We start from the raw sequence: 14,056 nt of genomic DNA on the forward strand, positions 1-14,056 counted from the left end.
TCCGTTCACCTACTCTGCGTCTCACAAAGACATGGCAGTTGGAACCAAAACTCTCCAATTTGGACTCATCAGACCAAAGGACAGATTTCCACCGGTCTAATGTCCATTGCTTGTGTTTCTTGGCCCAAGCAAGTCTCTTCTTCTTATTGGTGTCCTTTAGTAGTGGTTTCTTTGCAGCAATTCGACCATGAAGGCCTGATTCACGAAGGCTCCTCTGAACAGTTGATGTTGAGATGTGTCTGTTACTTGAACTCTGTGAAGCATTTATTTGGGCTGCAATTTCTGAGGCTGGTAGCTCTAATGAACTTATCCTCTGCAGCAGAGGTAACTCTGGGTCTTCCTTTCCTGTGGCGGTCCTCATGAGAGCCAGTTTCATCATAGCGCTTGATGGTTTTTGCCACTGCACTTGAAAAAACTTTAAAAGTTCTTGAAATGTTCCGGATTGACTGACCTTCATGTCTTGAAGTAATGATGGACTGTTGTTTCTCTTTTCTTATTTGAGCTGTTCTTGCCATAATATGGACTTGGTCTTTTACCAAATAGGGCTATCTTCTGTATACCAACCCTACCTTGTCACAACACAACTGATGTGCTTAAACGCATTAAGAAGGAAAGAAATTCCACAAATTAACTTTTAACAAGGCACTCCTGTTAATTGAAGTGACTACCTCATGAAGCTGGTTAAGAGAATGCCAAGAGTGTACAAAGCTGTCATCAAGGCAAAGGGTGGCTACTTTGAAGAATCTCAAATATAAAATATATTTTGATTTGTTTAACACTTTTTTGGTTACTACATGATTCCATATGTGTTATTTCATAGTTTTGATGTCTTCACTATTATTCTACAATGTAGAAAATAGTAAAAATAAAGAAAAACCCTTGAATGAGTAGGTGTGTCCAAACTTTTGAGTGGTACTGTATATACAAAAGTATGTGGACACCGCTTCAAATTAGTGGATTTGCTGACGGGTGTATAAAATCGAGCACAGAGCCAAGCAATCTCCATAGACAAACACTGGCAGTAGAATGCCCTTCCATAGGATGCCACCTTTCCAACAAGTCAGTTCATCAAATTTCTGCCCTGCTAGAGCTGCCTCAGTCAACTGTAAGTGTTGTTATTGTGAATTGGAAACGTCTAGGAGCAACAATGGCTCAGCTGAGAAGTGGTAGGCCACACAAGCTCACAGAATGGGACCGCTGAGTGCTGAAGCACGTAGCGCTTAAAAATCGTCTGTCCTCGGTTGCAACACTCACTTCCGAGTTCCAAACTGCCTCTGGAAGCAACATCAGCACAAGAACTGTTCATCGGGAGCTTCATGAAATGGGTTTCCATTGCCGAGCAGCCGCACACAAGCCTAAGATCACCATGCGCAATGCCAAGCGTCGGCTGGAGTGGTGTAAAGCTCGCCACTATTGGACTCTGGAGCAGTGGAAATGCGTTCTCTGGAGTGATTATTCACGCTTCACTATCTGGCAGTCTGATTGACGAATCTGGGTTTGGCGGATGCCAGGAGAACGCTACCTGCTCGAATGCATAGTGCCAACTATAATGTTTGGTGGAGGAGGAATAATGGTCTGGGGCTGTTTTTCATGGTTCAGGCTAGGCCCCTTAGTTCCAGTGAAGGGAAATCTTAACGCTACAGCATACAATGACGTTCTAGACGATTCTGTGCTTCCAACTTTGTGGCAACAGTTTGAGGAAGGCCCTTTCCTGTTTCATTATGACAATGCCCCATGCACAAAGCGAGGTCCATACAGAAATGGTTTGTCAAGATCGGTGTGGAAGAACTTGACTGGCCTGCACAGAGCCATGACCTCAACTCCATCGAACACCTTTGGGATGAATTGGAATGTCGACTGCGAGCCAGGCCTAATCGCCCAACATCAGTGCCGACCTCGCTAATGCTCTTATGGCTGAATGGAAGCAAGTCCCTGCAGCAATGTTCCAACATCTTGTGGAAAGCCTTCCCAGAAGAGTGGAGGCTGTTATAGCAGCAAAGGGGGGACCAACTCCATATTAATGCCCATGATTGGAATGAGATGATCGACGAGCAGGTGTCCACATCCTTTTGGTCACATAGTGTATATAGCATCTATAGACCAAGGTCTCGCAACGCAATATTTTCCAGGCTAGCTTTCAAACAACATGGTCGCTACTGACCAATAAACATTCACATGGGTGTGATCTTGCACATAAATACTTTTAAATCACACACGGATATTCACATTGTAACAAAACTTGATACAAATGTTCCAATCACTGTCAAGACTCAACATATGCAAGTTCATTCAGATCGACCACACGGTGGCGCTATTATGGGCACGTATTTATGTATCTTGATCTGTTTGACCCAGAGTAATGGAATTTGGCACACATGCTCAGGGATGTAAGTCTAGCTAACCTGTAGAGCATGGTTCTGTTTGGCCGCATGGGGGCGCTGTTGGACAGGAAAAACCATTCATGCAAGCTCATTGGCTTATAGTAGTCATATTGTTTGAGCTAAATATTGTTGGAAGACATGCGTCCATATATGCTACATACCAAATTTGGTGTCGATCGGTCCAGCGGTTCTGGAGAAGAAAACATTTAAAGTACTCAACATCATAAAATTTTTTACAAAATACGTCAAAAGCATAATGCATGATCTGTTTGATTTTGAGTTCTGATATTTGGCAAGCGTGGTAAGGAGAACAGAAGTAGCTCATCCTAGGGCAATGTGTCCAATTTGTCCTGATGGTGTCGCTGTGGAGCCGTAGCTTGAAAATAAGGTTATTTTTATTTTTTATAAATGTGCAAAAAATTCTAAAAACCTGATTTCGCTTTGTCATTATGAGGTATTGTGTGTAGATTGATTATTTCATCTGTTTTAGAATTAGGCTGTAACATAACAAAATGTGGAAAAAGTGAAGGGGTCTGAATACTTTCCGAATTCACTGTATTTCTCCCTGCTCCCTCTGATGCCCTGCCCACAGGCCCTAAGCTGCTTACACTTCCTTATTAACCACCAGCCAATCACAGGGCCTGGAACCTTCTCCGTGGCAATGGAATGCCACTGCATTCTAGAGGGGCATTGTTGTGGGTTCTGGAGTGGGAATTAATGACGGCATCGCCTAGGTCTCCCTCACTCCTTCTCTGAACGGATGGATGGATGGAGGGAGGGAGGGAGGGAGGGAGGGTTGGGAGGGATAAAGGGGAAAATGACAGGACTTTTGAAATGATAGAGGCTGTATAATCTATCATGTGATGTGTGTTTGTGTGAGGTGTGAGGACATGAGGGCAGACTCCCCCAAAATGAAACAGTCTCAAGTAAAGCCTGAAACATGACACAATGGAAACTATACGCAGTGACAGACATGAATGGAATTAGTCTGAAATGCAAACAGACATGGCATGTTAGTGTTTTTCTCACTGCCTGCCTGCTTGTACAGGCCAGTCAAAAAGCCCAAGCCTTGAATTTATTGGAAATATGGCTCTAAATGTCTCCATGTGTTGCTGCAGTTCTGTGAAAATATCCTGGTCTGCATCCCAAATGGCACAATATTGTCTCTCGAGTGGCTCAGTGGTCTAAGGCACTGCATCGCAGTGTTAGCTGTGCCACTAGAGATCCTGGTTCGAATCCAGGCTCTGTCGTAGCCGGCCGCAACTGGGAGACCAATGGGGCGGCGCACAATTGGCCCAGCGTCGTCTAGGGTAGGGGAGGGAATGGCCGGCAGGGAGGTAGCTCAGTTGGTAGAGCATGGCGTTTGCAACGCCAGGGTTGTGGGTTCGATTCCCACGGGGGGCCAGTATATATTTTTTTATAATAATGTATGCACTAACTGTAAGTCGCTCTGGATAAGAGCGTCTGCTAAATGACGTAAATGTAAATATTCCCTATACAGTGTACTACTTTTGACCAGAGCCCTATTGTCCCTGTGAGTGAATGGGCCCTGGTCAAAAGTATTGCACTATATAGGGAACAGGGTGCCATTTGGGACGCATGCTCAAGCTCTGTTCCTCTTCCTCCACAAAGCCCCTGATAGAACCCAGGCATGCAGAGCAGAGCAGAGAGACTGAGTGAGGAGCTGGTGTGTGTTGAGTTTAGGCTGTTGACACAGCTGGCTGTGCATGTTTGAAGTTATTAATATTTGGAGGACCTCTGGCCTGCTGAAGTTGTTGTGAGGAAGACTAACACAAACTGGTTGGAGCTTTGTTTGGCTCTCACTGTCAGTGGGTGTGTGTGAGTGAGTGATCCACATGCACACTCGTGTGTTGATGATAGGCCTGCATGCACGGACACATTCACTCACTCACAGGTCTTAACATGCGCAATTACACATACTCACGCAAACACAGTTGACACGCTTCACATACACTTTTCTTTGTGACGCACACACACTATCACACACATCTTGATGACATTAGGCGCTGTGTTCTTTCAGCACGAAGCATGTTTTCTGTGTAAAGTCAACTTGACATTGTACTTTTGAGAGGATGTTAGTCATCTTGCTCTCCTGCCTAGTCAGAGTTGGTGATGATGGTTCTTTGTATTTACTACAGGATGGATGTATGATGTGGCTACTTTCAATAACCTGCATTTTCTCTCTCTGTCTCTCTCTCCTTCCCTCCTCGCTCTCCCAGCCTCCTCTCCTCCATCACCCTCCCCCCTGCCTCAGAGATGAAGACACCAGAGACTTGCATCTCAGCGGAGAGCGAAGGAGAGAGAGGAGGAGAGAGAGGAGGAGAGAAGAATGAAAAGAAGGTGTGTTTCAACGTAGCCGGAGATGAACAGGAGGACTCAGGACACGACACCATCAGCAACAGAGACTCCTACAGGTAATGACCAAGAGAGGGATGGAGCGAAAGAGAATAGTCGGTAGCCAATTAGCTTGTTGGTGAATACTATTTCTCCCTCTGTTTTTCTTGTGACTGTAACAGCAACATAAAGGCTGCATCCCAAATGGCACCGATGAACTAACCTACAGATATTGTTGCACTCTCTTTGTCTAGGGGTCCTAGGCCTAGTTACATGGTCTGAAACCTGAGTGAATGTGTGCATTTATGTGCGAAATCAGCGTTTGAGGACCGTGTTGGAGACAGCACCTTACCGAGTTTAGGTCTAGCTCCGTCTTGACCTCTCCGTCTTGACCTCTATGTGTTCAGATGGTGACTCAAATAAATGTAAACAAAAGGCAACTACAAACAGGCACCCCAAACTAACAAAAGGCCTCATGGCCACCAAACCCACCAGCTGCCTCACGGCTCTCCAAACTGGCACTCTGACTGATCACCTTGATGTGCTTATCAAGCAGGCTCAGTACCTGGACAAGGTTGCTGCTGCCCCCTTGGGGAATGGAGTGTGGAAGTGTCACCTGGATAGTGTATTTGTCTATGTCCTAACCTTCCCCCACATATCATACCACATGTCCTAACCTTCCCTACTTTTGACCAGGGCCCATAGGGTATAGGGTGCCATTTGGGACAAAGCCAGGAAGATTGATAGTAACCAGTTTTGATTATTAGAGGGCAGTAATAGTCTATCTACTAGTTGCTGGAAAATGTTTTTCCCTGTGTCTCTCTTCAGTGACTGTAACAGCAACAGGAACTCCATAGCTTCCTTCACCAGTATCTGTAGCAGCCACTGCAGCTCCTATGTTCACTCTGATGAGATGGACTCAGGTAACTACTACAAGCACGCGCGTACACACACAGACTCTGGTAACCAGAACCCTGTAATCCAAATCAACCACACCACAGCATACAACTTGCACAACACACACCACATACATAAATTACATAACACACGTGGATGATTTACCCTGGCAATAGTTGTAATGTTTTCTATTAACAAAGTACACAGCAAATACCTCACCTGTCCACAGTAGTCATATAGAATAACACCACACCATTCACAATTAGGGTTGCAAAGGGAGGTTTACAAGTAAACTACCAGAATTTCGGTAACTTTCAAGGATTTTATGTAATTTATCTAGTGGCCCTTTTGGGTACTTACACACAACTTTATCTTCCATAATCATGTCAACAAAAGAACAAGCTTGAAACGACCTTCAACCAAGTTTGAACCCAGCTCAATGAACAGAACAGAACAGAGCAGAACAGAGCAGAACAGAGCAGAACAGAGCAGAACAGAGCAGAACAGAACAGAGCAGAGCAGAACAGAACAGAGCAGAACAGAACAGAGCAGAACAGAGACAGAGCAGAACAGAGCAGAACAGAGACAGAGCAGAACAGAGACAGAGCAGAACAGAGACAGAGCAGAACAGAGACAGAGCAGAGCAGAGCAGAGCAGAACAGAGACAGAGACAGAGACAGAGACAGAGACAGAGACAGAGACAGAGCAGAACAGAGACAGAGCAGAACAGAGCAGAGCAGAGCAGAGCAGAACAGAACAGAGCAGAATAGAGCAGAACAGAGCAGAGCAGAGCAGAACAGAACAGAACAGAACACACATCCTTTTCTTCCCTCTGTCCACAGTAGTCGTATACAATAATGCCACACATGATACGTACTATTCACTATACAGGACACATGTTCAAGGCCTACTTTAGACCGCACAATAATTGTTCCATCTTCCCTATTCAACCACAAGGTATAATAACACACATCTGACTGACAGGACCTGATTATAGCTTTGAATCTATGGGTTGCATCCCAAATGGCACCCTATTCCCTACATTTAGTGTAGGGAATTTAGAATCACTACTTTTGACCAGAGCCGCATTGTCCCTGGTCAAAAGTAGTGCACTATATAGGGAATAGGATGCCATTTGGGATGCGACCCATGTGAACGGAAAGCCTGTTGATTAGTCTGATTGGGTATGGCAGGCGTTTGGCTGTGTCAACCCACAGCTGTGTCAACCCTTATGAAAAAACCACATGAAATGTTCCAAAAACACGTTTTCACATGATTTCACATGTGAAATTTTGCGTGAATTCATGTGATTTTCCACATGTGAAATAATGTGTTTTTTCTGTAAGGGAAGTCAAATATCGATCCCTGTATCTGTCTGCTGCCTGCCAGAGAGCTATCACACACACACACACACACACACACACACACACACACACACACACACACTGTCATTGTGGTTTACAGGCCCTCACTTAGCAATTAGCATATAATGGCCATGAATTTAGCATGGAGGTGGTTTTGGCAGGATCTTTACAGCTGTGACCGAGATCTGACAGACAGATGGACACAAAGACAGGAGATTGGAGTGGACACAGAGCTGAGTGTGTGTGTCTGCATGCGTGCGCCCGAATATGTGCGTGTGTGTGTCTAATACTGACTGGTGATTATGAATGTTGTCCTATAGGAGATGAGATGCCTGCCAGTGTGTGGATCTCTCATGACAAGCAGAAGAAACTACACAGCTTTCTGGAGCATCTCTTCAGCCAGGTGGGTACTGAGCTGTATTACAAATCCCAGTGGCATCGTCCCATGGGGGTGGTACTGTTAAAAGACTACAGATTATGGACACAAGGAAGAGGTATAACATTTCAAATTGTGAAGTAAATAAAATCAGTGGGCATTGGACAACAAGTGGGGCCAATGTCGTATAGTACAATAATACATTTGCCTCCCAAATTGCACGCTATGGACCCTGGTCATAAGTAGTACGCTATATAAGGAATAGGTTTCCTTTTCGGACACAGATTCATTGTACTGTATGACAACGGCCCCACTCGTTGCCCACTGGAATTATTTTAATTCAAATAATTCTGCCATTGTAAAAGCAACGTCCTCCTCCTTCCCTGACTTCCTAGAAATCCATATGGGTATGAGATGTTGTTTTGGTTCCTTAGATTTCATGTTTGTGGTTTCCAGGGAGATTTATGTTTTTTCCGTCTGACCTATGACCTCTTTTGATTTACTGTCACATGTCTGACAGGCCGACCCACCCAACCACTGGTCTACAAATATCAGGGTAGCCTAATCTTGACCCCTAACCTCTCTCACACTCTGGGAAACGGGAGTGTAACAAGCATGATAGCATGGCCCCTTTGACACACACACACACACACACACACACATACACGTGCACACTCTCCCCACCACACACAAACACTCCTGGGAGACATTTCCACTGTGTTGAAAAAGCCTGTTTAACGAGGCTGTCTCCATCCATGGGCAGTAAAAGTACAGAATGGGGTCCGCTGCTGCCTCGGAACTTTCCGCCCCGCTCCTTTCCTTTCCTGCCGTTCGTTTGTTTTATTGTAGGCCAGCTTCCCGGGCTTTGTTTATACACGACAGATGAGATGTGTTCTGTTAGCAGGGGTTAGGGGTGTATGTTTGTGTATGAGCGGCAGAGCTGTTCCAGTTCTTTCTTCATGATTTGACGGCAGTTAAATTCATGCAATGGAATTTAATTATGGACACAGTGATTACACAAACACACACACCACGGTCTTCCCTTATCACTTAAGTGCACACAGCAGAAAATAAAACCGTAGTTTTCATCTTTGAGATACGTCTAGTTGTTTTATTTTTATATTCTTCATAAGAGTGACACAGAGAGATCATCCAGCATATTGAATATATTATAGAGAGATCATCAGACATATCGGATACATCAAAAGACACCCCACCCCCTCTCCCAAATAGTATTTTGTCCTCCCATCTCCCATAGAAAGACTGTATGTGCAGTACAGTACAAGTGTAGTCTCTCTAGACAGATTGGTTGCCTCCCTCAATGTTCCAATGTTTCCGGCTTAACACCTCTGAAGAAGTTCCAGTGTCAGTTGGGATAGAGTGGATGAGTCGAAAATGGGAAGCGCGTCACCGGAGACGTCACTGCTGTATCCACTTGTTGCCCTAGATAAACATGAGCACAATTCCTGACTGCATTTTAAGTTGTCTGTCCAAAGAGGACCATTTTGAAATGTCTGAGAGAATCCGACATTCTTCCCAGACCTGGTGCCGTAGCTCCAAACATTGATCCAAGTGTATAAGTGCAGTACAGTATTTCAGTACAGTGTTTCAGTACAATGTTTCCTCTTGCACAAAGAAAGAAAACAATTTCATGACCTTTCATTTCATTCTGGAATCTCCATGACGATCATCGAACAACAATCATCTGACTGGGAGGTTAAAGTTCAGTCTGTGTCTGACAGACAGACAGAGTCTGGTTCTGAGTCTGTCACAGACTGTGACAGGAGAAATGACCAGTGGGTCTGCGTTTCCAGCCTTTTTATTACAGGGGCAGAAGTATGGGTAGAGTTTCTCAGTGAAGGTGCAGCCAGTGAAAGTGTACATATGACAAGGAGATCTGTCCTCACTTGTAAACCAGGAGACCTGTCCCCCCGCATCATAAAAGGAGACCTGTCCCCCCTCATTATCCACAAATACCCCCACCTTCTGGGGTGTCTTACTTAGGGAGAGGTGGACAATTGACCTTGAGATAGCCTGGTACTCATTTCTAGACCTCAGCCCCACAGTCCAGACTCCATTTTCCCGGCTAAATGGAGCTTTACTTGTCCTGTCGATGGACTCTCTGGCCACTCCTAACTGCCACTTTGTCTTATTCCTGACTAGCACCTCATAATAGAATCTCCCTGAGGAGAAGCCCTCTTTTCCAAGGACACAAGTAGCATTACCAAACCTCCCTGGGTAGTCATAAACATTCATTTTTTTGCTTCCATGCTCCACTTGTTTACCATCCTTAGAGATGGTAAAATTTGGATGTGCTGTTTTAGGGTCTAGGGTCACGTCCACTTCAAACTGCTGCATACTCTTCAGCTCAGCATCACGCAACGTCTTCAGTTTGATCAGTTTCTTCTGCAGTTGGGACACAGGTCTCACAGTCTTCTCCATCAGCTCTCTCTGAGACACAGCTCTCTTAATCTCCCCCTCACACACCTGGCTATAGACACTGATCTTAGACCAGTCATTGGTGGGCAGAAGGCTGCGTAGGGCATGGAAGCTCTGGAGGAAGTGGAGGTGTTCCTCAGTGCATGACAGCTGCTTCAGCTCAGTGCTTCCCGTCGGTAGCACAGTGATTTCCTGCTCCAGCTCTTTAATGAACCCTTCACCCTGCCTCTCTGCTGCTTTCTGCTTCCCCTCAATCACCTCAATGAGCTGGGCATGACTTCCCTTAATGACGTCCATCAGATCAGTGAAGACCTGCATCTGCACGCTGTCTTCTATCTCTTTCTCTGCGTCTCTCTTGCTCTACTGAGTCGTTAATCTCCTGAACCTTCTGCTGTCGCTCCTGGATCATCTGCTGCACCTGTGCCTCCGTCTTCCCCAGCTGATCCTTCCTCTCCCCATACTCTTCCTCTAGAGGGACGATGTGGTGACTCTTGTGGTCTACCTCGGTGCAGAACTGGCACACACACGTCTGGTCAGTCCTACAGCTCCAGGTGTCTGTCATGCTTCTTGCACATCCTGTCTTCCAGGTTCTGCATGGGGTCGATCAGCTTGTGTCTCTTTAAGGCTGCGGCTATCTGATGAGGCTGCAGGTGAGTTTCACATTAAGGGGTCAGACACACCAGGCAGGATTTCAGAGCCTTGAGCTTCGTCCCAGTGCAGACGTCACAGGGCACTTCTCCTGGCTCAGCAACTTTTACTTGAACTGCCTGCCTGAACTGAGCAGTCATCTCAGAAATGAAAGTATTGACCAAGAGGTCTGGTCTCCTACCAAAATCTGTTTTACACAGTGGACACTGGCACAGTCCAGTGCTATTACATTTGACATTTTAGTCATTTAGCAGACGCTCTTATCCAGAGCGACTTACAGTTAGTGAGTGCATACATGTTTTTTATTGTTTTGTTTTTTCATACTGGCCCCCCGTGGGAATCGAACCCACAACCCTGGCGTTGCAAGCGCCATGCTCTACCAACTGAGCTACACAGGGCTATCTCAGTATTGATTGCAAAGAGACAGTCTGTCAAATAGTAACACATTTTTATTTTATTCACCTTTTTGTAACACAAGTAAATGGTTTAAATTCCCCAAAATACGTTTTGTTTAATTTTTTATCACACATTTATAGTCAAATTTGATGTTTCAAAATAAATGTTTTTGGATGATTTACACGTTTTGAACAGATATTTTCATACATTTTATCGATAGTCACTTTCGTCTGTTATTCATTCAAAGTGTTGTGTTTCTGTGATACTGAAAAATTGCCGATTGAGCTAATCTGACATACAGTACCTGTACGGCCTAAGATGGCCACTGATATGGGCGATATACACTGCTCAAAAAAATAAAGGGAACACTAAAATAACACATCCTAGATCTGAATGAATGAATTAATCTTATTAAATACTTTTTTCTTTACATAGTTGAATGTGCTGACAACAAAATCACACAAAAATTATCAATGGAAATCAAATTTATCAACCCATGGAGGTCTGGATTTGGAGTCACCCTCAAAATTAAAGTGGAAAACCACACTACAGGCTGATCCAACTTTGATGTAATGTCCTTAAAACAAGTCAAAATGAGGCTCAGTAGTGTGTGTAGCCTCCACGTGCCTGTATGACCTCCCTACAACACCTGGGCATGCTCCTGATGAGGTGGCGGATGGTCTCCTGAGGGATGTACAAGTGTGTACATTACTGTATACTTGGATATCGTTTTTCAATGGAAAAGTTCAAAAATAGCTGGACGGGGTCTATAAAGTTGTCAAGCAGGTTTACACATTCAATTCAATCCAGTAGATTACGGAAGGGCAATTCTTGTACAGTTAAACATTATGCCATAGTGACACCATTCCTTCTTGATACCAAGCTCCAATCATGGAGACTTTGTCTAGGTAAATCTTTCTGCCACCTCACCTGTGCGTGCTGGTGTTAACTCTTCTGTTCTCTGATTAATAAGAGACCCTCAGGAATAGGAGACAGTGTTGTTGTGTGTCCAGAGATTTCTTAAGAGCAGGTGAGAGTTTGTCTCCGTGTCGGATGATGTCTTTTCACTTCAGTTTCATTTCAGCAAAATGACATGTTAACATGCCTCTCCTTCCTGTTGTGCTAAACCGGTCCAGACAGTTTTTCCCTCATATATAATTATATGGTATTTCTATTGTCAGGTCACATGCATCAGCACATAGAGGAGGGGCTTGGTAAGGTCGGGTGTCATTTTGCTCAAATTAAACTTAAGAGGTAAAATTAACATATCAGTCAGTAATGTCTATCCAAGACTATCTGCTAAATTCCCCTGATTCAAGCCTTCAATTATGGAAAATACATTTAAATGCACCCAGCCAGCCATTTCACAGAAGGTATAATAGTAATAGTAATATATGCAAAACACAGACTAAACAAGCAAACCAACCTCAGACCGACTGGACACACCCCAATAATGCCATACATTCTCGACAGTTCTGGCACGCCATTCAGGGAACGCAACATTTCTAAGTTTGACATTAATTAAAATGAAATTCCATGAATTTAACTGCCATCAAATCATGAAGAAAGAACTGGAAAAGCGCCATTACTCATACACAAGCAAACACCCCTAACACCCTGCTAACAGAACAAATATCATCTATTGGGTCTCATATGTAGTGTATATTTCACTCTCTGTCTGTCTCTGTCTCTGTCTCTGTCTCTCTCTCTCTCTCTCTCTCTCTCTCTCTCTCTCTCTCTTTCTCTTTCTCTCTCTCTCTCTCTCTCTCTCTCTCTCTCTCTCTCTCTCTCTCTCTCTCTCTCTCTCTCTCTCTCTCTCTCTCTCTCTCTCTCTCTCTCTCTCTCTCTCTCTCTCTCTCTCTCTCTCTCTCTCTCTCTCTCTCTCTTTGTCTTTCTCTCTGTTTCTCTTCAGGTGGAGTCCATCACCAGTCTGCTGAAGGGAGCGGTGGTGGCCAAGGCCTTTGAACAGACCAAGTGTTTCACGCCTGGACGAGGACTACAAGGTAAAGACGGAGGGTTTGTCTTTCAGTGTGCACCCTGTTAACTTTGTAGTGCACTACTTTTGACGAGGACTGCACGGTAAAGACGGAGGGTTGTCTCTTACATACAGCCGGGTCATACTGTCACTACTTAGCCTATGAATCTGTGAGATTTGGATGCACAACAGTTTTCAGAACCAAATAGGCCAGACCCTAGCCTACTGTAACAAGATGGGTTTGGTCGACGGAAGAAATCCAGAAAAAAAAAAAACTCACTGGGGAAGTTTGCCTTTCAATGGGAGGAAAAACTCCATCCTTTCTTCTCCTCCCTCCATCCCCTCCCTCTCCACATGCATCCCTTTCTCTGGCATGGTGGTATATTGATTTTTTTCTCCTCCCTTTTCCTGTAAGGGCTGTTTTTGTACGGTTTTGCAGTGTTTTTGTAGTGTTTTTAGCTGGGGTGTAGCTGTGTTTATTAGGGCTTGCTCGGGTGCACAGTGGACCTTGGAGAAGTAAGATAACATTGGAGAGACTCCAGACCCAGAATCCATCCATCCCTCCATCCCTCCCTCCATTGCTCCTTCTCTCTAAAGAAAGAAAGAGTTTGAGAGGAAACAGGACCTGCTCAGAAAACACTGCAGCCTCCCTCGCAGGGCTGCTGCTTCCTGTGTGTGTATGTGTGTGTGTGTGTGTGTGTGTGTGTGTGTGCGCAGGCTTGCATGCATGCCCTCCACCCTCCATCCCTCCCTCCATCCCTCTGTTCATCTCTCCTATAACAATCCCTCTGTGCCCTCCTCTTTCGCTCTCTCCCTCCCTCCATCCTTCCCTTCTCTCTGTTCCTCTCCAATCCCTCTGTACCCTTCCCTTCTCTCTGTGCCTCTCCTATCCCTCTGTACCCTTCCCTTCTCTCTGTACCTCTTCTATCCGTCTGTACCCTGCCCTTCTCTCTGTTCCTCTCCTAACCCTCTGTACCCTGCCCTTCTCTCTGTTCCTCTCCTAACCCTCTGTACCCTGCCCTTCTCTCTGTACCTCTCCTATCCCTCTGTACCCTTCCCTCCTCTCTGTACCTCTTCTATCCGCCTGTACCCTGCCCTTCTCTCTGTTCCTCTCCTAACCCTCTGTACCCTTCCCTTCTCTCTGTACCTCTTCTATCCGTCTGTACCCTGCCCTTCTCTCTGTTCCTCTCCTAACCCTCTGTACCCTGCCCTTCTCTCTGTTCCT

The 14,056-nt window shown here is 45.1% G+C and overlaps 1 protein-coding gene across 2 annotated transcripts in view; it reads left to right on the top strand.

The window, feature by feature from the left end:
• The window catches only part of prex2 (phosphatidylinositol-3,4,5-trisphosphate-dependent Rac exchange factor 2), a 232,533-nt gene that overhangs the window by 147,624 nt on the left and 70,853 nt on the right, over positions 1-14,056 (top strand). For both annotated transcript variants that reach the window (XM_041880313.2, XM_045221164.1), the window contains exons 26-29: positions 4,622-4,816; positions 5,565-5,659; positions 7,318-7,400; positions 12,769-12,859. In XM_041880313.2, coding sequence (XP_041736247.1) covers positions 4,622-4,816; positions 5,565-5,659; positions 7,318-7,400; positions 12,769-12,859 — 464 coding nt within the window. The remainder of the gene's footprint in view (positions 1-4,621; positions 4,817-5,564; positions 5,660-7,317; positions 7,401-12,768; positions 12,860-14,056) is intronic.

Source organism: Coregonus clupeaformis, chromosome 7 (genome assembly GCF_020615455.1).
Source record: "Coregonus clupeaformis isolate EN_2021a chromosome 7, ASM2061545v1, whole genome shotgun sequence".
Taxonomy (NCBI): domain Eukaryota; kingdom Metazoa; phylum Chordata; class Actinopteri; order Salmoniformes; family Salmonidae; genus Coregonus; species Coregonus clupeaformis.